Source organism: Fulmarus glacialis, unplaced genomic scaffold (assembly GCF_000690835.1).
Source record: "Fulmarus glacialis isolate BGI_N327 unplaced genomic scaffold, ASM69083v1 scaffold3657, whole genome shotgun sequence".
In the NCBI taxonomy this organism is placed as follows: Eukaryota; Metazoa; Chordata; class Aves; order Procellariiformes; family Procellariidae; genus Fulmarus; species Fulmarus glacialis.
In genome coordinates this window covers 1-23,112 of record NW_009221113.1, presented here as the reverse complement: position 1 = coordinate 23,112, position 23,112 = coordinate 1, and the positions used below count along the sequence as shown (strand labels likewise).

Here is a 23,112-nt window from a genome sequence, read left to right as displayed (position 1 = left end):
CTTGCCTATAAAAAGGACCCTTATCAGTATTAACGTCTCATACACTGAGCAAAAGAACCAGTATTTCAATGGAAATAAGATCTTTCTTTTCTAAATCCTTAATATAGTCTATTTGTTTTCTCTTTGATACTAGGTGTTGTCCAAGGACCACCTGCACCTCCTCCCCCACCCCCCCTACCCCCTGGCCCAGCTCAGTCTTCAGTAGCAGCCCCACCTCCTCCTGGTCCACCACCACCACCTCCACTTCCACCTTCAGGGCCTCCACCACCGCCACCACCACCTCCTCCACTTCCTAGCCAAGCTCCTCCCGTTCCCCTTCCACCTCCTGCTCCCCCCCTCCCCGCCTCTGGATTTTCAGTGGGATTTGTGTCCGAAGAAAATCGCCCTTTAACTGGATTAGCAGCTGCACTCGCTGGAGCCAAACTTAGGAAAGTCTCACGGGTAAATACAACTCTTGTTTCTTTTTCCGATTCCTGTCTCTAAATCCTGTCTTCCTGAACTGGTTGTAATTTTTATTCAAGATTAATAGCAGTATCAAGACTTTTGGGGTAGGCTTAATTCGTTATTAAAAAAGTGTTACAGGATATACTACCAGCCCATCACATTCTTTATACAGTTGTTTCTTTCTCATATGTGAACTTTGCTTCTTTCATTAAGTCAGCTATCATTTTATTTGCACATCTGCTGTTATTTTGTGTATTATGAAGGGTGAAGACTCCTCCAGTTCAAGTGGAGGAGGAGGAGGCGGCTCTGCTTCATCTAAAACAGACAGCGGCCGTGGAAATGGACCACTTCCCTTGGGAGGCAGTGGGTTGATGGAAGAAATGAGTGCCCTGCTGGCCAGGAGGTAAGGAGCTGTTTCTGCTGTGCTCCAGCCACTTAGTCATTGTAGAGGTAGGATTTTGGGTGCCTGTTTGCAGCTGGCTAAGGATTAAATAAACATCGTCTTGCTCGTGTGGTTGCTTTGTGAAGTTGATAATGTTTTGTGAATAGCCATTTTTACTCGAGTGTAATCGAGTACTTTTCTTCTGTGTAAGACTCTGTGCAGCAGTAGGGGAGGGGATACAGACTTCAAGAGGAGAAAGAATTGCACAGTCACTTTGGCAGGAGGGCTTTGTCCTTGAAAGTGTTTTGAAAGTACCTTTTTAAACACTAATTTTCAATTATCTAGCTATCAAGCTGTATATGTCTTTAATTACACTAAATAACATTGGTAACTTTTTGTCTCTGCTTATAGGAGAAGAATTGCTGAAAAGGGATCAACAGAACCCGAGCAGAAAGAAGATAAAACTGTGAGTTGAGAAATTTTATCTACTTCACATTATTCAATATTAGATTATGAGAGAGATTCTAATGGTGTACATGAGAGATTATTTGTACTTTACCATGTATATACACACACAAACACATAACCACTATTTTGTGAAATGCATAGTGCTTGCACATTTTCTACATACAATTGAGCCATTTAAATCTATATTACAAATCTATATAAAAAGTGAAATAAATAAAAACAGTTGAGATTAATCTGATAGATTCACAAGAGTCAAAGGTGTTTTTTTTTCTCCCTTCCTCCTCCCCTCCTTCTCCCTCTCTCCTCCTTTTTAATCAGGAAGAATCAGAGTCTTCAACTTCTAAGGTTTCTTCAACAAGCACACCTGGTAAGTAGCACAGATTTGTGAACTCTGACTCTACAATGCTGAAACCTAATGACAAATCAGTCAGCTGTGCTGAATTTTGGAGACTGCCTCTTCTCCCATGATTACAGCCTGGCATTTTGCTGTAGAATGGGTCCTGTTTCAGAAGATGACAGATAAAAAGAACATCCCCTGGAACACTGCACTTGGTCTAGGGGCTTCCTGTGTTGAATCTATGGGGCTGATGCATGGAAAGCAGTTGGTAGTGAATGTGAAAGCAAGTTGTCTCAGTCATTGCAGGACGTGAGTTGGGACAGTAGTTTGTTTCCTTCAAGGCAGACGCACAAGACTATCAGAGTCAGACAGAAACAGTTGCTGCTTCCAGGTACTTAAATAAAAGATTCCCTCACATGCAAGTGTCCTTTCTAAATCAATATAAGTGCATGGAGTAAAATTCTTTAACCATGATTCCTCTGCTGAGGTATGCTTGTGGCAGAGTTTGGAACTGTGTAGCCAACACTTCTGCTGCAGTCAGTAAGGAAAGCGTACATCTCAGCAGTTCTGTAGTTGGCCAAGATGTATTGTCAGCATGCATATGTATTCATACTGTAAATGCTTGTGTTACAAGGACTCAAGTGACACTCAAAACTTTCTTTTCCTGTCCTTTAGTAGTACCTTCTTGTACCCTTAGCTTCCCTGGCCACCTCCCCCTATGTGCATACAAAAGGGGGAGGATATGCCATATAACCTGCAGTTTGTCATCCTAAAAGATACTGGAAGCAGAAGGCAGAAGGAAAATGCCTGGGTAATGAATATACCAGTCTTCAGTACGTTCTAGCTTTCTCTGTTGATTGCTTGCCCATGTGTGTACTCCTTCACTAGATGATTCAGCCACTTGATGGTGTGCAGGCCTTAATATTGAAAACCACTGCTGTAGGGTGAACAAAACCCAGGCGGCCACTGGCTGTGGGATAAAAAGGAGAGCTAGGAGCTAAGTGTGTCCGGATGGAAATAACTGGAAGACTGTTAGTGTCGAGATACAGCCAATAGTCTAAAGAAATTAGACTGCAAGGCAATAAATGACTTAATACAAATCGAGTTTTTCATCCTTCCCCCCTCCCCCCGCCCTTAGCTTAGGAGTTTGCTTCATTCTGCTAAACACAGAGACGATATTAGCCTTGGGGAAATGACTGCTTTTGGAACACTACTTCTAATAATATAGGCCCAAAAGAGGGAAATCAAAAACAGTGGAAGTGAAGTAGTTCCTTTAATTGGTTGCCATGATAAGAAGCCTCATCAAACTTTTTAAAAATGTCAAATGCATCCAGAGGTTTGACTGTTTCCTTCCAATGGAGAGATTTCACTTCATTTCTTGATGATGTAAAATGCTCTGGTAATGCTGTGGCTCATCATTGGAACATGTCTTTAAAATGTTTAAGGGGAATGCTTGGCATACTGAGCAGAGACCAGGTAAAAAATTTGCGTAATTATGTCTATTTACCACTAATAATACAACTGAAATTGTTATACACAGACTTGCTAGCATTTACTTCTTTCTTTGGTGTTGTACTTTCCCTTCCTATGTGCCGTTGTGGTGAACTATCAGAGTTCCACATTCTTTGTCAGGTGGAGTATGATGTTGAAAGGGGGAACATTTCTTCTGTCCTGAGCGTGGGTCTCCTTCGGTTTATTTTGATACATTTCAACTCTGTTAAGGGGCTGTGTTCTCTCTCTCTCCTGTTGCTTACAGGGAGTTACACCGTGATTACTTAGACATATTAGTCCTTCTCTGTATATGGTATATTCCTCTTAGGGGAAGAAATACACAGTCACATAAAGCTAAGTAAAATCTAAGTTAAAACATGTTAGGTAATAATATAAACAAAGCAAGCTCAAAATCATGGGATAGGCAACAGATATATGACCCTTGTATAATGTTTGCTGTTTCAGCTAGATAAGGATAATCATGTGGTCCTTGAGCAAGCTGCAGCCATAGCAAAAGTATCTCAATTAATTTTGCAGATACAGCTAAAATGCTCTAAAATAACTCCTCTGGAAGGACAAGTCCTGAAGCCTGGTATATCAAATTAAACTTAAGACTTATTACTAGCACTGGCAACCTGTAGTTGGCTGGGTCACAGGCTATGCTAGCAGACTTCTGCAATTCAGATATTCCTCTCAGTATCTAGCTGCATCCCAGAGAACCTCCTGGTCAATATGAGACTCTGAAAGAGCATTTTTGCCTCTTAGCTTGCCCAGCTTAGCAGGGCTGAGCAATACAAAGGAAAGGGAACAAAACAAGTAAGTAAACCCAAAATCTGAAATAAAGACTGATAAGATCAGTGGTACATTAAAGTCCTGAGTAAGTAACAATAGCAAGTAAGTAATAATAATTCACACTACAGAAAGACTGTTTTAACTTATGCAGATTGTAAGGAATGAAAACCTGATCCATAAGGAATGAAGCATTTGTGGTGATAGGTATGTCCTGAGGAAGGGCTTAGGTGAGACCACTAAAGGAAAAAAAAAAAAATCTCATTCACCATACAAGAACACAAAATAAACAGACCTTAACTGAACTGTTTGCCCTGTTTCAGCTGGGATTTCTGTCTGTCTGCTGTTGACAAACAAACCTGCACAATAAAGCTAGCTTTCATGTGTGACTTTAGATCACTAATAAAACTCAGGATAGCAAGTCAAAGTTTATCAGAGAGGATTCTAAGCAGAACTGAAAGCAGGCTCCAGAATGGAAAGTGACGCATGACCGTGCATAAAGATAGGTTGGGCTTTTAAAACTTGACTACAAATTAGACTCATGTCTATAGACTAGGCCCAAAAGTCCTCTTCTGCAATGTATAATAAAGTGCTTGCCAATAGAGTATAAGCTGCCCAGATGGGAGAAGAGATGCACAGTAAAACTTTGTCTAGTATCACAGGTGGTAAGTAAACTACAATCTTTTCTGGATTTAAGGGCAATGTACCTGTAGTTTTGAGTCTGTATTATTTTGAAAGAGGGAAATGATATATTGCAACTTTAGAAGTATCTTTTTGGGCGCAAGACTTTAGTGGAAAATAAATACCTTGTTGCTGAAAGGTATTCTAGTTGTGTGAGGTTGTATTATCCCTGCTCTGGCTTCATTGAAATTGACACTGAATTAATTTTATATAATTCATTAACAGCTCAGGAAAACTCCTTTAGCTTAAAAACATCTTCCCCCAGTATTTGAAGTTGACTATTTGGTTACAGTTCCAGAATTCCACGTTTCATAACTGAAGCAATAAAATACATAAAATATAGACAGACCTTCTCCCAGTTGGATTAAGAATCAAATGGCATTTACAACGTCTAGAGCAAAACTGAGACTTTAAGATGCTATCACAACATAAATGGTAGTATGACTAAAAATAAGATGAATACAACAGGAGGTAGGTGAATATGAAAGAACTAATGCAATCTAGTACAAACAAACAAACAAAACTCAAAAAAAAAAAACCAAAAAAGGCTGACTTAAGTTGCCAGGTACTTGAAGTTTCCTCATGTAAATTACACAACGAATCAAAAAAGGCAGTTTTTAATCTTGTCATTATGTTTTCCAGAACTAACAAGAAAGCCTTGGGAAAGAACAAATACAGTGAATGGAAGCAAGTCACCTGTTATCTCCAGGTACTACCTTTTGTACCAGCTATCTTTTCCTTACATTTGCTGTTGTTGCTTATGCTGCTAAAGATACTGGACTGAAATAGCAAAAATCACCTTAATAGTATTAAAAGCAAAATGTATGGGTTTAAAATCACTGCTGTGAAACTGCTTTTGGCAGTTTTAAGTAAGAATGAAGAGTTGCTTTTGGAGAATGCTAGTAAGTGAAATTTTTGACAGTAAAGTCAAAAGTAAAACCCAAAAAGATTCCTTAACAATTGCTGGTGTATAACTTCAATTATTAAGGTGTATGTTGCGTACAGCAATATTTAATTCTTTCTGTTTCTTTAAATTTTAAAGTCTGAAATTTCCTGCATGGGAAAACCAAATTCAGTGCTGTGATTCATATATTCAGTAGTAAATCTAGTGAGTAGGTTTTCTCCTTTCTATATCTGTGCTAGTCGTAGAATGGTTATCTAGATATTTAAGCCCTCTTGGTAAGATTTGGTTCTGTGACAATTTTCGGTAGCTGTCTTATACCAATCCAAGGAAGTACATCCCAAAGAAGTGTGGAAATATTAGACGTCCTTCAGTGCATTAACCAATCTTTGGTAAAATGTCGGCTGGAACTTTGGTAGGCAGTGGATGTTTCAGTAGGCATTTCAGTAATGCAAAAGAGTGAAATGGCTGCTTTAGCAATTTTTTTTATTTTTTTGAGGTATATTTAATTGCCATTTACATTAAGCAGAAGGCTTGTGGTTCATTTTCGAATCCCTGTATATTCTGCAGGTACAGAGGTTAAAGGATTCTGACCTGTGATAATCTGACAGTTACCTGAATTTCTTGAGAGAAAACAAAAGAACATGTTAAACTTGAGAATGCTGTGTTTGGAATGACTTGAATTCTCCTTAAAATTCTGGCCTATTGGAAACAGCTATGCAAGGTTTGGTGATTAGAAAAGAAAAACCAGTTATTCTCTAATTGGAATTACTTGTGGTCAAGGTTGCCATCGAAGTCTTCAGTTCTAAAACTAAACACTCTAAGCACTAAACACTCTCAGCCTGTATCAGTATCCTTGTCTGTCTTTCAGAAGTAACTAAGTCCAGGAGCTTAAAATGTCTGCAACCTTGATTCTGGTTGTTTGCTTTGTTTTTTTTTTCAAAAAGCAGGTGACATTGGTGGTGATATCGTCTCTGCTATACTGTCAGTGTAACAAAATGCTGCTTTACCTTTAGCCTTGTCTTTCCCCTACCTTCTTCCACCTCACCCCCCAGTAGGTCTTAACTGAGGTCTCTTGTTTTCAAGGAGATCGAGGTATCAATACATGGCATTGAGGGGGAACTTGTCACAGAAATAATTTGTGTAAGGAATCCTAAAGAGCATTTTAGATTTCATATTGTTTAAGACAGTTGCTGACCTGGCCCGTTGGCTATAGATACCCTATGGATAAGCAATTGAAGAAAGGAAAGTGAAGGGATTAATAAATAGGGCAACTCTCCATATCAGACTCCTTTGGGGAGTCTGGGATGTCCTAAGTCTTCATTCTACCTGTTCCTACAGCCGTAGCTTCTTGTAAGCTGTTTTATGCATCCTATTTCATTGATCTTGTTTCAACCCGTGAAATACTGAGGTCTGTTTAAAAATGTTTTCTGACCTAGAGGAGTACAGAGGAGTTTTGAGACTTCTCTTGAGACATACTGAGAAAATCTCTCCACCAAGCTTTTGTCTTCAGTCATCCAATGGAAAATGTTGATAGAATTCAGCTTGTTGAGAGCCTTATGGGTGTATACTCTAAAAGTACTTCCAAAATAAGAATTCCATGTTTATCGAATGTCAGTATTATTTTCCAGTGCTGTCATAACCTGCTGGAAGGTGCCCTAGCATGTATTTTAAGACTGCTGGTACAGTTTTCTAGTCAGTGTTGACAGTTTGCCCTGCCAGCATGAGGAATGTTTCATGGACCAAGAAAAGGTATTAGTAGAAGTCTCTCTTGAATATCCTTGCATTTTTCTTAGTTCTCTACAGTTGCCAAGTCTATCTCAGCAAGCAGCTTGTTAAAGTAACTTTCTTTGAGTTAGTCAAAGGGTGCTGCTATTTGAAACACTAGTACCGTGTTTGTCAAAAGGGGATATCTTTCACCTGGTAAGGCTTGAGAACCTGCTTCTGACCTCTACAGAGAGGATATGAGTAATTTATGGGATTAAACAAAGCATACCCAAGAAATGAAGTCAGCAAAATTTTCTCTTCAGAGCTTCTAAACAGGTAGACAATGAAGGAGTTACTATTCAGAATGAATGTTCTAAGTATTTTAAAATAATTAGTGTCCTGTTTAAAATCAGGCCTTTTTTTTGTAGCAGACTTTGAAAGCTATGTGCTTTTAGTATGTCCTGAAACATTCAAATAGAACTCTTGGAACACAACTAGTGAAACTCCATGGTATTTAAGGTGTTAAAACTGAAGAAAATTAAGACCTATTATAGCTTGTTAAGGTAGTGTTTCTCCCCTTCATAGACGGGAATCTCCATGGAAAAATCTGCTTGCTTCTGAAAACAGGTTCTATGATTCATTAAACAGGTATCATCCTGTTGGGATTTGAGACTTTGTAATAACAATTTTGACCAGTTCAGGGTTGGACTTTTTCTACATGGATTGGGTAATCACCACATGCACCACCAGGTTCCTCTTCACATTTTGTTTGTCTAGTTGAGCCCATTTTTGGACTGGTTAAAAGCAGATGGTGTCAAAGGCAAATTCAGATGGCTTAAGAACCACCTATGAATTCGTATTAAATACTGGTTTTCTGGCAGTCACCGCCTGCAAAGGTACAAATTCCTGTTGGATATGCCAGGATTTAGTGAACCATTTGCAGTGTTTTGAGAAGCAGGTTCTCAAAAATGTAAGTTTAGATATACAGGAATAGCAATTAATTTTCCAGGTGAGTTTTCACATCTGCTTTTTGCAAATTAAGTAAAGATAACAAATAGATTTTGCCTGACTTAAACATTGGAAAGGGAAAAAAAAAAAAAAAAAAAAAGGACTTGTTAAACATAAATTAATGTTTCTGTTGGGAACATATTCACAACTTAGAATTAACATCATGTGTATTTTAAGCCTTAGATCTCAGTTTCACTCTCTGTAGTGGTAGTCATAAAATACTGACATTGAAAGCCTTCAGGTTTTAAGAGCTTTCCACAGGTAAACATGTTACAGAGCCCCTCAGAATTACTGAGTCAAATTCCAGCTTTGTTTTTCATGAAGGCAGTCATTGTGGTGACTACTTAATCTTTTGTATGAAAAGTTCCCCTTTTAGCTACTTATCTTGGGTGGTGTATTCTGCATGTTGGCATGAATAAAATCTTTATTTTGCATGCTTGATTTAAGGTGTTTTAGGGACTATCAAAGTTGCCTCACTGTCGTGTTAGGCAATGCTATGAAAAACCACACGGGAGAGCTCTTTAACCATTTTAGGATTGAATGGTTGGGATGTTTTATTCACTAAATTTCAATCATTAATGTTTTTTTTTAATGGCAACTGCATTCACCATTAGTCTTTCTTCTGAGCAAGTTGAAGAAGGAAAAATAAGATAATTTGCGGGGGAAAACGGCTAGATTTGCCTGAGATTAGAAATTATCTAGTTGACAAATTACGGTCTTTCATATTTGAATGAAGAATGTCTTGCATTTTGGAAAGCAAAAATGGAATACATTTTTAAAACTGAGTGGTAGAGTTTATAAAGGGGCTTTCCTGTTGAGATTTTTGACAGACAACAGGAGTATATAGTGTATGATTGGTAGAGCTGTCTCTTTATTCTAAAGATCTGAAGCAAAAGAAACATGAAGCAGTCTGTGGAGAGCTCTTCTTCAAAGTCATCTCATTAAAATATTAAAGTCATAAGTCATTTCATTAAAATATTAAAGTATATTCTTGTTTGGGTTCTTCCAGGCAGGTAGTGGGTACCTGTAGTCAGTTGCCAAGAATTGCATTTGAGGGGACACTGATTCTTTTTTCGGTCATGTTGGGTAAATGCCGTAATGCCATAGTGTATGGGAAAAAAGCGATAGTCAATGGAAATGATCAGAAACTATATATGGAGAATCTGAAAAACTCATGCCATTCTGCTTGGAGTAAGTCAGTGTTCACAGTTTGAGGTGTAAACTGCAAGTAACACTTTAAATATCAGATACGTGATAAAGCAGCAATTGCCAGAGATCTCATCTTGATGAATGTTTTTGAGCAAGGAATTCTTTCATAATGAACTAAGCACTGTCGATATTGAAAGAGTTTTGTAAAAAATCTTAAACTGTGGTTTGTTTTCATAGCATTAGCATACACTGTAGATTTTCTGGTGGTTGCAAGGTGAATTCTATTTTCCAGCTCCTTCCGCTATGAAGTTACTGAATATTTTGTCTTCTTTCTTATTCAGTGGATCATGTATTTCATTTCGGTGTGTTTCAAGCAATAATAATGTTAGCAATTTGTCTCTTGGAACTTACGTTTAAACAGCTGTAGACTTACATCTGAAAACAGCTGTAGCAATTGAGTATTGTGATCCCAAGTGAAGAACCGAGCTGGTATAACAACAGAAGATGTTCCTGCACCTCTCTGCCTCGATGCAAAGTCCAGCAGCAAAGGGACATTTAATACAATCCCTTCTGCTTACTTCTGCATGGTTAACTGCTGGCAGTTTTTTCCTAAATGGGTGCCACTAGGCTTGACATAACTAATTTGTCAGTGCACAGAAATAATCATGAGGCATTAAAAAAAATTGTCGAGAGGTTTCTACCACCTACACTGGAGTTATTGCCTTTTGAAAAGATGAATGGGCTCAGGAGTACCAATTTAAAATGTCCTGTCAGCAGAATTACTCGGTAGCTATGAATGTGTATGAAGGTTTTCATGAATTTTTTGAATGTGTCAGGCTCTTCAATGACACAGGCATGCTCTACTACAGGTTAGGGAGAGGAAAAATAGGCAACACTTGCGTCCCGTGTTGTTTCTTAACATTTTTCACCCTGGGAACCTACAAGAGGTAAAAGTATTTACTGGAGAGCACAAACCTGAGAAAGTTTTCTCTAGTATCAAAATGACGTTTTGGTGTGCATGCCCTCTTATGTTGGGAGTTGCATTTTGAATGTTTTCCTTCAGTTAGCAAATAAGAAAATAGTCCTGTCAGGTTATAAAAGTCATCAAGACAATCCAATATGAGGCTCATTCAGCTTGTAGTGAACAAAGTGTAATCAGACAACTTCTTCATGGATGAACTGCTGTCTTGTAAGGGAAGATGCATGAAAGCTGAAGGCAGTGATTTTGAAAAAAAACAAAGAAATATTTATATATAGGTTCACTATTCTTTTTCTTCTGAGTGAGAACACAGCTTTTTTTGTGTTAGCTAAATTAAAAATACATAAATAAATGAAAAACTGAAGCAATGGATATAATGCTTGTGTCCCTTACACATTCTGCTTTATTCTGATTATACTGTGTATTTGAGAGAAGATAAAGTGCAGAACTGTGCCTTTCCTGCTGGTTTGCCCTTTTTTTTTTTTATCCTGGCCACCTTCCGTTGTAATAAACAAGGCTGCACCTTCAGGTAACAAATCCAGAAAAATGCAGTTTTTAATTAATTTCTCCTATATAAGAATTTTGAAGTGAGACACTGAGTTTAGGCCAGGCTTTTTTGTTCAGTGATGCCACACACAAGGACAATGAAATAGGACCCAGTTTAGTCTACTAATGCCCTGCCCTTCCGTAACGTTAGCATACTATGATAATTCTAAACATTGGGGAAACCTCTTGACATGAACTGTCAGCAATTCCATCAACAGCTTCTCTTTGGCTTAACATTTTATAGAGTAATGGAGAGAGAATGTTAGCTAAGATGTAAAAAGTAATTAAGAACAGCAAACATTCCTTCCTCTTTGTCCCACACCACCCATCCATCCATCCCTGCTTTGGAGCACTGCTTCTGTGTTCCTGCTGTTAGCATCCAAGTTCTGTCTCTGCTCATAGCTGTAGGTATGCAAGGCCCTGTGGAACCATAGTAAGTACATGAGTCTGAGTTACACCTTGTATAAACAGAGGGGATCAGAAAAGAGAAGTGAGAAGGTAGAAAACCCGCTTCTTCTGGAATGTGTGTTAAAAATGCAAGATGATGTTGGTAAGCAAGTTTTCAATGTCTTAAGAGAGTATTATGTAAGCAAACGTTGAACATGACATAGTCCAAAACACTGGAACTTCCTCTCAAGTATTATCTTATAAATCTTGATGCTGTTACAGTGTTTGCTTTCAGTAGCTTTAGAAAGCAATTGATGGAATAATTTAGGTTGGAAGGGAGCTAGATAAAGTTGCTCAGCCATGTCCTGTCAAATGTTGAAAATCTGCCAGGGTGATTCCACAGCATTCATAGAATTACAGCATCAACATGTAGTCATTAGTGGGAGTGTTTCTTTGAGAGGGCCTCTTTTGAAATGAGTAAGCAGTTGAAAAGGGAGAAGGGAAAGTATTTGACATTTGAAGGTGTTCAGCTTTTCGTGCTCATTATGAAAAAATCAGAAACCACTGACAGTGAAATCTGCTACTTGAAAAGTTCTTGTTTTGAACTAATAACTCTTATTCTTATGGTAATTAATCTTTCCAGTGTGTGGAAAATGTTCTTTGTTGTTGCTTTCTATTCTGTGTGGTATTTTGGGTCTGCCTGATTTTCCCACCCTCCCACTCCCAACATTTTTTTTCATTCTGATTCTTTACTGTTTTCGATAGACAAATGTTAGCAAGTTTGATGGGGAAGTCCTGTGTATCCTGTAATAATGAGTGACCAGTAATTCATGGATGTGTTTTTGTACTGCAGACCAAAATCTACACCAACGGGGCAACCCAGTGCCAATGGAGTACAGTCAGAAGGTCTAGATTATGACAGATTGAAGCAGGTACGTATGTAATGCTTTCAATAGAAAACTTGGGTATAAGGACTTGTAGCTGTCCAATACCAGTTTTTAACAGTTTTGTTAAGTAGTTCCAAACTTGAATAATGATTTAGTAATTATCAGTCATTATTTTTCCCCAGATGTGTTTCAGTATTCTTAGGAGCTGTAACTGTAGGATGGCGGCTTACACAGCCCCATTACTTTCTCACAGATGCTTGTTCCTGCTTTTGCATTAGGCAGCACGCTCAAGGTGGTGTTGATACTATGGATGGAACTGGGAAACCGGTTTGCCTGGAAAACCTTTCTTTCTTGTCTCTCTACCCAAACAAGCAAGCAAACAAACAAACAACAAGCCCTCAGAGCTGTTCTACCAGAACAAGTATCACCATGTTTTAATATCAGATGTGAGCACCCATGGTCATGAGTTTTGTGGTGAAAGAGCATCCAGTGATACCATCTTTTATGTAGCTATCCTGGCTAAGAGCAGAGGAGAGTCTTGTGGGAAGAAGGCAGCAATCACCTGCTGTTAGATGAGGAAAACACATTATGGGATGCTTTGGAAATTGTTTGGTAACAGTTACCTGTAGGTTACAGGCCTTTTTCAAGCACACTTTCCAAACAGACAAACCTGTGCAACCAGAGGCTTGGCAAGGGATCTCTTGTGACTTGTATCATGACAGGAGCTATTGGTTAAGAGCATTAGTGATCAGTAGACTGAGCAGATGTTCCAAATTCCTAAGAACAGGACCCCCCCAGAGGAGCAAGCGAGTGTAAGGTATTTATGTTCCTCTGACTACTGAGAAGTCCCCCAATGCAGAGGAGGCCCTAAGATGATCATCTTTGCTGCCGCTCGTAGGTGCTTTCAGTGCAGATGTCCTTCTGAGAGCAGTTGTTGCTTGAGGCATTGGGCTGATGCTGACCCGAGCAGACTTGTGTAAGGTGTTTGGAGTTGTCCATGTGTGAGAATGCTACTGTGAATTTTTGTCCTGTTGTGCTTCGTGGTGCGTCTAGTAATCTTTAGGGTCTTTGGGAACTGCGAGGCCAATGTGCAGTAGGGAAGCCTGATTCCTGTAGGTGAGCAGCATTTCAGCATGGTGTCCCTGGTGTAGGTGGCAGTCTTGAAGAGGGGTGGTATGATGGGGGTAGCTGGCCTGCTGGTGGCTTGCTGAGTGATGCTTGGGCAAAAGGGGTGCTGCGCTTTCTCAGTGCCAATCTGAGTTGTGCGGTATGGGGAGTCATGTTTGAGGTCTTGTTACTGTTTTTTGGCCACATTTGTCCATGCTGAGCTGGCAGAAGCTCCTTTTCTTGGGGAGCGTGTTGAGATGGTGCTAGTTACTTTTCTGGCAGAGACTATAAGCATGCAGTATATTGTGCGTGTGCCTCTTTTCCAGGCAAGGCTCTGCTGAAGTTGGATCCCTGTCCTTGAAAAGGGGAGTGATGTGCTTGCTGTTGCTGGGGGGGCTCTACATTCAGGAGTCTGTAGAGCAATGGTTGGTTGTATAGTGGGTGGGTTCCAGACTTGGCAGGTTCAGGGGGTGGTTGTTCGTAGGGCCATGGTGGTGGTGTTGGCGGCAGTGGGTTTTAGAGGGGTGTGAATTGTGGAGTTGGAGGTGAAGGATCTTCCTCAAGTAGCGTTTGGATCACAGGCTGGTCCCCCAGTGGGGAGGGAGGTTCTGGAGCAGGTTCCGGCCCGGTGGTCGGTTCTGGAGTGGGGGTGGGTGGGGTGGTGTTTGTTCTAGAATCTAGTTCAAGAGGTACTCCTGTTTTGTTATCTCAAGAGGATTTGCGGTACTCTTACTACAGCTTCCATGAAATACTGCTGCTGATAGCAGTCTGGCTGCTTTTTTTTTTATTCTGTTTTTTTTTTTCTGGGGTGCTTTGTTTTCTTCTCTGTGGTTCTTTCAAGTTGAAAGTACAGAGGATGGGGATCCTATCATTCCATAAAGCATAGCTCTCCCAAGTTGCCAGCACACTGACTCTCCCTGCCTCTGTTAAGATTCTTTTCTCTGGAAGCAAAATCATCTCGCACTCTATTTCTACTGGACGCGTCGCAAGCTCTTACTTGCCACTGCCCTTCCCAGCAACTGGTAGCCATGCTCCTGCTCCAAGGCTTCTTGCCGTTTGTCCAAGAGTCTTGTCTAAGACTTGGCGAATTGGGAGACCTACCTCTGTGCTCTTATGCCAGGAATTACTTCAGGCAGGGAAGGTGTGTTCATGCATGTGTCTTCCACCAACAGCTCATAAAGGACTCAACAAGTCTAGAGTACGCTTAGAGTAATTGCACGTTCAGTTGCGAACAGCATGCTAACCCCAAAGCTGAAAAAGAAACAGCTGAAATTTTTTCTGCTGACTACAGATTTGTCCAGGAGGTGACAGTCTCCTCTGCAGAAACAGGCACTACCCCCCACTCTGCTTGTAAAAACATTGTCACCAAAGCGTCAGTTAACATCACTTAGATGAAAGGATGGAGAAGGCAGCAAGTGGGGGATGGCACTTCACTCCATCACCTTCATTCCCTCACATTCCACTTGGCAACTGGGAATACCTTGATAACTTGATTTCCCTTTTTTTCTTTGAGTATTTCCTTGGCTTGCAGTTTTTAGTTAGCTACTTTTTTTGCATTCCACATCACATTTTATCTGTAGCAAAGCTTTTTTATTTTAAAGGAATGTGCCAAGTTTTTGTTTTGTGGTTCGTTTTTTTTGTTGTTGTTGTTTGGGGTTTTTTTTATTTTGTTTTGTTTTTTACTTTTTTAATTTAGTAATTACATTAGTGCAATATTCTAACTTCAATATGTCCCTTCTCCTCTCATAAGTTCTACAGGAATCAACCTGTAGGACTTCTACGGAAGGTTTTTTCTTCATTGTACCTGCAGTAAGAATGTTTTAGGGATGCTTTAGGTTCTGGGGATTAACTTGGAAGCTAAAGGGTGGGTTAAGCATTTCAGAAGGATTAAAGGTTGGAAGAATTTTGGATTTCTCTCCGCAGAAAATTACAGGTGGCAAAACGAATCTGTTCATGCTGCAAAACTAATCTATTATTTATGCTCTGACACCATAGGACATTTTAGATGAAATGAGGAAGGAGTTAACGAAATTAAAGGAAGAACTCATTGATGGTAGGTATCAATCCATTTGCTGCTGCTTTTCAGTCTTAGAGTAGTAGATACAGGTGCACAACAATGTAAATATAATGTGTTTCTAGTCCAAGAATGATATATTGGTAAAAATAGCTTTGTTCTTAGTCTGGTGGCATACTTTCATTTGTGCCAGACTTGTTCTGATTGATGTGCTTCCATGTTTTCTTTCCTGTGTGTTTTGTTTTAATAGAACATTGACACCAAGTAGCGTCTTTTAAAAGTGGTTGGAGGGATGCTGTATTTGAGTGATTTGCAGTTATCCTTAGTATCATGTGGTGGTAGGTAGGTTATTTTTAAATAATCCAGAGCTGCTGAGGTACATATTTCAAAACTGATAATATTCCGACTAGGATTGTGCTTCCAGCTTTCAGTCTTCTCTTTGGTCTGTAACATAAGAGTCAAAGAAAAGAATTCTCACAATTTTCATTTTTATTTTAACAGAAGATATTTTCCTAAGTAGTCTTCTGTAGATAAGGGAAATCGTTGAGCAAGCATAATCTTAAAGGTCCACCAGTCAAGAAGTAAATAAAACTCTGGGTGTGATTTACTACCTTGGTGTGTATTTTTTTTGCTTTGTGAAAAGTACCAAAATAAAGTATGGAGGAAAAGAAAAAGGGAGGGGTGGGGAGAAAAAAAAAAATCGTATTAAACAGATACCACTGCTGGTAAAATATCAAATGTCATCAACTGATGTCGCAGAAAGAGCTGGTTGGTTTTGGGCTACAGAGAATGCGGTGCTTTTCCCTATATTTTGACTGTGCTGTGTACCACAGCCTTTTAGAACAGTATGATGCAAACAAGGGAGGGCCCTGAGACTGTTTTTAGAACAAACAAAAACCAAAAGTTTTACAGGAGGAAAAAGGGTACTGCCTGGTTAAGAATAACACTTGTCTGAAGCCACATGAAGCGATCTTGCATATAGGTTATTCACATTCTAAGACTGTTGGTGCAGGGTGAGCCTTCTTTAAGGGGTCAGTTGTGTATTCTGGCTTTCTGGCTTGACTTTGACTATTTGATTTCTTAACTTTTCTCTCTCTCTTTCTCTCTAGCTATCAGGCAGGAACTCAGCAAGTCGAATACTGCATAGAAAGACTAGTACTAAGCTGATGTGACTCTTTAACTTGGTATAAAACTGACTACGTTTTGTGAGCTGTTAGAAGAAAACGGAGACAGACAGACAGACACTTGGAAGGAGGGAGAAACAACCTATTCTGAAAAGCTTCAGACACATCTCTCTGGTGATATGCTATTCCCCTCCTAGTTTGCAGCTTTTTTCTGACCTTTACAGCAGGGTGGAAAAGACTCTTAAAGTTACTGTAATGATTATGCAGAAATTCCTACATCTATCAGACAAGATCACAGTGCTTTGAAGTCTACTCATGTCAAGATAAAATTGCACATGTTTCAGAATTTGTTGTTAAGACAAAAAACAGGGAAAAGCTTGGGAAGGCTTTTCAGAGAGGTTTTCTTTATTAATGAAGGAGTTAGCGAGTTATACTGTTGTACTTCAAATGTATCTCAGGTTTGTCTTCCTATCGTATCTGATATTTCCGTGAATAATTTAAAAGATCAGATGTGTAGAAATTCAGTTCACAAAACATGGAACAATTAGAAACGCGTGCTTTTAAAGGGCAATATTTTAAGTGAATGACCTAGACAGTGATGACATATCAAGATTTTGGAATTTTATGATAGGAAGCCTCTCTAGTTAGCCTTCATGCAATTTTATAGGAAAATTAAAAAAGCAAATACAGTCCAGAGTTTAAAGATGTAGATGCCTTCCTACATTGTTACGATGCTTTACCAAATCTAAGACTTCTACATAATGCGAATCAGCAGTCAAATGTAAATCATTAGTATGTTGTAGATTTACAGTAGATTTTGGGGCTTTTTTTAGATTTATGCATGTGGACATTTTTGTAATGTAACACAACACAGCCAGCTTTTTAATTAAAAGAAAATTGCATGTCACAGAGTAGCCTTTTCATTTGTAAGGCTTAATTTATGCCCAGAAAGATGCGGGATGAGGGAGGGGGAAGGTGACACATTTTTATTACTTTCTACACTTTTTCTTCATCTTACATGCATGTGTAATAATGAGGAAAACGTGACTTTTATCAGTAACCATGTTAATGGATCCAGGTACTTAATCCTTTTGTATCTTTTTCAGTTTTCTATTTGAAATTCAGTAATACTTCCATAATGGTTCTGAAACTCCCATGTGAACCTAACTCATTTCTCGGTGAGAGAACAAACATGTAGGCATCTGAATTACTGAGGATGCCCCTGTGTAAGTGTGTTGTCCTTTACCTTTTTACCATGACCCTCTGCTTCACTCTTTTCTGAGACTCCTTTTTTGATTGTTTAATGAAACAGGACAGCAGTTACCTTAGAATGACGGAGCATCAGGTCACAGTAACTGTCCCCTTCTTTATCTGCCACCCTCCTTCCAAAAAACTCAAAACCAATAAAAAAACCCACAGCTCCACACAACCCACACCCTGAAAAACAGCAGTGGTATGCCATTGGTTTCGGTCAACAATTTGAGAATCATTTTAGGGGAGATGATACCTTTCTGTTTCCCAGGGTTTTCAGATCTTATGCTTGTAAATTTTTTTTTTAATTTTTTTTTAATGTGGTACAGTTCAGTGGAATAGAAATTCTGTGAATTGGATTTGTAGTGCTTTGGACAAAGAATATGGATCAAAATCTTCCCCTTTCCTTTGCACTGTCAATTTTTCTGAGCCGTAACAGTGCCATGTTTGCTTTGGGATCTGTGCTGATCCAAAAGAAAAGTTTACTTACAACTTTTGGAGATATTAATGTTTCAGCTTAAAAGTATATGCAGCTCCATTCGTAAGACAAATGCTTTCAATAACATACTGTCTTAAGTGCTGAACACCAAGGCAAAACAGCACTTACAGCTTTGGAAAGGCTTCAATGGGAAATTTGTCTCCAATTCAAACATTTCCTGTTTCTATAGGTTCAAATTCTAAGAGAAGACTACAGTGGAAATATTGCCTAACTCCATTTATTAATCATTTTTTAAAAAGAAAAAAGAAAAACAAAAACATTTTTCTGCATGCATTTATTGAAGGCATTAAAAAAAAATCTGTAGTAAGCTTGTCAAGTACTGTTTTTCTCAAAACAAGAGGAGGCATTTTCATCTTTGTTGATGTAACTTTTTGTTTTACACGGACTTTTTGAGCATTAAGGAAGTTTACCCTTGTCAGAAATCATGTTTGATTTGTTTCTAGGAGAGTTCAGGAGTAGCATAGTAGAATAGTGTGAATGGGTATAAGTGGTCCAAAATTAAAGGCTGAACTACTAGATTGTGCAAGGAACTGGCTTATGCACTAAACGTTTTGTGCCTTGGTCTACAATTAACATGATTTCTGTTTAAAAGAAAAAGGAACCGATGTCGTCTTTTGTGCTGCTTCTACATACATACTTTCTGTAATCCCAAACTGCCGAATTGGTTCTTTCCAGAAAATCAGATTGAATTAAAGATTACTGTACACATTTCCTGTCCTGTTGACAGTTGCACCGTTTCCAGAGATTTCAGTATTGAAAACGAACTGCAGAAGCTAAGATTATTCTGCTTACTGGTAACTAAGTTCTTTAAAAACCATATTGTGGTGGTTCTGTGCTTTTGTACAATGGATGTCTTAAGCTGAGGGCAGTTTAAGGGATCCTTTCTAATGCCAGGAAGGCGTTGCTTTCCTCAACACTGTGATCTGACCTGTGATAAACCTGTACTATAGACAAGTGGCTACCAAGTCAACTGCAAACCAACTGAATGTAAAAATCTTAGTGCTGGTGCTGAAATCTCTTCAGATAGTCATAATGATTTCCAGTTCATTGTTTTAAAAAGTTATCGAGCATCAAGTGTCAATCAAAGACTGAAGATGATCACTAATGAATGTTGACTTTTCTTGCATTTAGGTTTACCTTCTTTTTAGTTTCTCAGATCATTCTCTGCTATTTTTATCATATTGTGTCATTTAAAATTTCTTACATGCTAACGTTTTGTTTGAGCGAATGAAATAAAATTGCAATATATACATGTTGCCACCATTTATTTCTGGAACTTCGTGGAAGAGACTCTGAGGTTTATTACTCGAATTCCCAAAATTTTTAATGACTGTGATCATTCCTTACTCCTTGATTCCACCCCTCCTTTCTGTTTCTCCATCAGAAGATTCAGTAAAGTGAAGACCTACGTTACAAAGAATGTAATTGCAGGGACTGCCTAACATTCATAAACGGTAACTGCTGTACGTAAATTAAAATCCATTTTAAATGTATGATTTGATTTACATTCTCACATGGCATACACTTTGGTCTCTGTATCCACGGAGAACTCGGGAGGGAGGGAGAAGGAAAGAGCGGGGGAAAAATAATTGCAGTTAGTCCAACTTGTTCTTTTGCTGCTTTTATGTTCATGACTTATTTTCAATACTGGTAATAAAGAAAACCTGCCATGAAAGATTAATATAGCTTTCTGTACACTAAGGACAGTTTTGCTCAATTTGTCTTACAATAGAATATTGAGAGTAGCTGTTTAAATGTCCTTGACTTAGTGTCCTGAAAGCTGTACTTCTCTGCTGTTGTTTTTTGTTGTTTTTTGTTCAAAGAGATAATGGGGTAATCCTGCTTTGGCAAACCATTGGACCCAGTGCCAATTATGGCACCCACTTTAATGAGTTATAAAGGGTTTTTTTTTAAATAAAATTATCACTAGATTCTAAAATCGTCTGCTATTATTGTGGTAGTGTTTAGGCAACAAGTATAAAAATTTCTGATTTAAATTTCTGAACAGTGTTACAAAATCTGTCTTGTTGGTGTCAAGAGAAGTAAGGTACCTACTTTTTAAAGTTGTGTATTACAAAAGTAGGAAAGTGGTCTGTGGTTGATGAAACTGGTGATTATCAGCTCTTTACACAGGCTCTCCTGAAAATGTTTAATTGGGCTCAGTTCCAGTGCTGAATATTACTTGCCAGCGTGTCTCTTATGACTAATCATACAAAGCCTACAAAATCAAGAGAAGTTTCCCGCTGGTTTTGGTAGGTGAACAAAACTGGGTTGATGGGGAGCAAGGAAACAGTTTTCCAAACTGGCTTTGTACCCAAGACTAACAATTCTTTGGGGGACTGTAAATTTTCCTGGTTGTGTAGGCTGTCACTGGGGGGGTTTGACAGAGAGCAGGTGAAAAAGGAAGGAATCTGATTTCAGTGGAACTGGGGCCAGTGCAAAGTACTGGAAGAACAAACTAAAGTTCACTTAAATTGTTTGTCTTAGGGGGTGATTTTTGGGTATGGGAGCACTGAGGATTATTTAATGCTCAGTTACATGCTATCTAGGAGAGTCTTAATGGAGAGAGAAGTCTGTTAAATCAACTGTCACAATATATATTTACACATTCAAGAGTATAAGTCGGCCCATATGAAGGCCTGAAGGAGTTAAATATTTATTCTAATTCCTTGGAGATGGTCACATAAGACTGTTGAAATTGATATGTCATGTCAGGAAATACATTCAAGTTGATTTAGGTTTGTAATTTTAATAAAAAAATGTGTAATAGAACTTGGTGTAATTGTCCAAGATATGGAAGAGGAGGTGTAGTTCTAGATGTTGGGAAAGCTCAGCAAAACCTTAAAGTCACAGAACTAGTGTCTGCCTGTTACCTGGTAATCAGCACCTTCATTCATCGCACAGGGGGTTCTTCAGGTAGTTGGTTGTCACAGTGATCCTGAAAGTCAGGAGCTTTGTAAAATTACCTCCATTTTATAACTGGATCCCAGTTGAACTCTCAGTCAATAAATGCATTTTCTAACATTTATTTTATGGAGCTTGGTGTCCTGAATCTTACTCAATGAGTATTCCTTATCCGGTGCCCTACTTTGATAAACCGCTAAATGGCAAAGATGTTGAGCAAGTACTGCAGATGAACTGTATTGCTACTCTGGCTGTTGCAGCTCTCAGCTGCAGGCTGACAGTTTTCTGTGTTGAGATGCTTAATTTTGCCATCGTCGTTGTTCAGTTATGTGGACCACCTTCTCCTTTCCCAACCTATTTTAGAGCTGTTCCTGGTGTGACATTTTCACTTCTCTTTGTGACTGCAGGTCTTTTCTGTAACTGCTCGAGCATGGTCGAGTTGGAAGTGATCTTGCATCATGATCCTATGTTTACCATCTTAAATCTTAAGTGTAATTTTTTATCATCAGCCAGCTGGAGCCACTTAACTCTCTAACTACTCTCTGAACAACTTTCAACTCAGCAATAAAGTTATCTATGCTAACTACGCTGTGAGTGTGCTGAACTATATCCTGGTTTTCTTTGCAGAGCCTCTAGGAGTTGGGCTGCAAGCTGCTGACACAGGCAGAGAAAAACGTAAAGAGTAGCGAGGAAGTGGGTGTGAGAAGAGGAAGCGTAAGTGAGTTCTGGAAGTGTTCAGTGTAGGCTGATACCTCCAGGGAAGGAGGCAGCTAGAAAGGAGCGGGGCTGCAAGAGGTCTGAAGACTCACAAACAGGTTTTGAACCCAGTCTGGGTGCTGCTGCAATCTGCAAATTTAGGTAGTCAGCAGAGGTGGCTTTCTGGGCAATCTTAAGGCTGCTTGCCCATTGTTGTAGGCTGTTTTAAAAAAAAAAAAAAAAAGAAGAAAGATTACCTCTGTGTTGAAGGTAAATTATCTGCTGCTTGACATTTTTTCCCGTTACTGTATTGTGAAACCAGTTTGACCCTACGTAGCTCTCTAAGTCCTGTGATGCTGCAGAACCAGCCCCAGCAGCTGAAATGTAGCCCTGAGGAAAGGAGGAGTGCAGACATGCTCATAAATGCCTCCTGAATGTGGATCTAGGGAACTCTGTCACCGCCACGAAGCCTTGTGGCTGCAGCAGATGAGAAACAGAGGTATGTGGCTCTTAGGCTGAGACCTTTATCTCTGCCAGTGAATGATGCCTGTATTTGAGACAAAATTGGCCAAAATGTGCCTTATCATCTCTGCCCAGTAATCTTTGCTCCGCTAATGAGAAAAGCTCTCCATGGCTCTCAGTCCCACAGGCTGACAACACGCTACAGTGTAAGAAGCAGAGAGGGGCCCGAGAGGAGTCCAGCCCTGATGGAGTTGGTCCGTCAAGGGGCTTCACAGGGTAAGTGAAAAATCCTTTCCCCTGTTCAGAGTGAGTGAGTGCAGAAATGTAGCCCTGAGGAGTACTAGCTGATACTGCCGGGTGTCCGTGATGCTAGAAAGACATTGGCGTTCATGAAGGACTGTTGTCACGTATGCTGGTTTTGTCAGCAGATCTTCAAGAATAGCTGGGACAATCTGCATTAGTGCAATGCTCTTCATAGCCTGACCCAAAGGGTCAGGCTTTGTATTCTGCATATAATGCGGCCTTAAACGTTATTTTCTTTAATTCAAACTTTCGCCAGAGTGTTTGGATTGTCGGAGGTGAGAACCTTTTTATATCCTACTGTTATGCTATGGGTTATGAGTTGTATGAGAGTGGATCTCAGTTAGGGAGCCAGTTTACATGTTCGACCCCCCAAAAGTGACTTTTCAAGTAGGAAAAAACCTGAAATTAGCACTGTTACGTGACTTCATGGAGTGTATGTAAAGAGGAGATGACCACCGCACCCAGAAGCAGTGGGGAAGCTGAGGAGTGCAGTCCTGGCAGACACTGGAAGTTCAGGTGTGTCGGGGGTGCAGTGCCTAATAGATACGGTGTACCCAAAGGCAGAGCGCTGATAGGGAGTAATATCATAAGTTTCA

General features: G+C 39.4%; 1 protein-coding gene across 6 annotated transcripts in view; it reads left to right on the top strand.

Moving 5' to 3' along the window:
• The window catches only part of ENAH (enabled homolog (Drosophila)), a 53,598-nt gene extending 36,290 nt beyond the window's left edge, over positions 1-17,308 (top strand). For 3 of the 6 annotated variants that reach the window (XM_009580958.1, XM_009580956.1, XM_009580954.1), the window contains 8 exons: positions 134-441; positions 708-847; positions 1,238-1,292; positions 1,613-1,661; positions 5,235-5,301; positions 12,123-12,201; positions 15,259-15,316; positions 16,387-17,075. In XM_009580958.1, the coding sequence (XP_009579253.1) occupies positions 134-441; positions 708-847; positions 1,238-1,292; positions 1,613-1,661; positions 5,235-5,301; positions 12,123-12,201; positions 15,259-15,316; positions 16,387-16,424 (794 nt within the window). In that variant the 3' untranslated portion in view covers positions 16,425-17,075. Of the gene's footprint in view, positions 1-133; positions 442-707; positions 848-1,237; positions 1,293-1,612; positions 1,662-5,234; positions 5,302-7,785; positions 7,849-12,122; positions 12,202-15,258; positions 15,317-16,386 lie in introns of all 6 variants that reach the window. The other 3 variants (XM_009580955.1, XM_009580952.1, XM_009580953.1) reach the window with 2 other exon arrangements.
• The last annotated feature ends 5,804 nt before the right edge of the window (positions 17,309-23,112 follow it).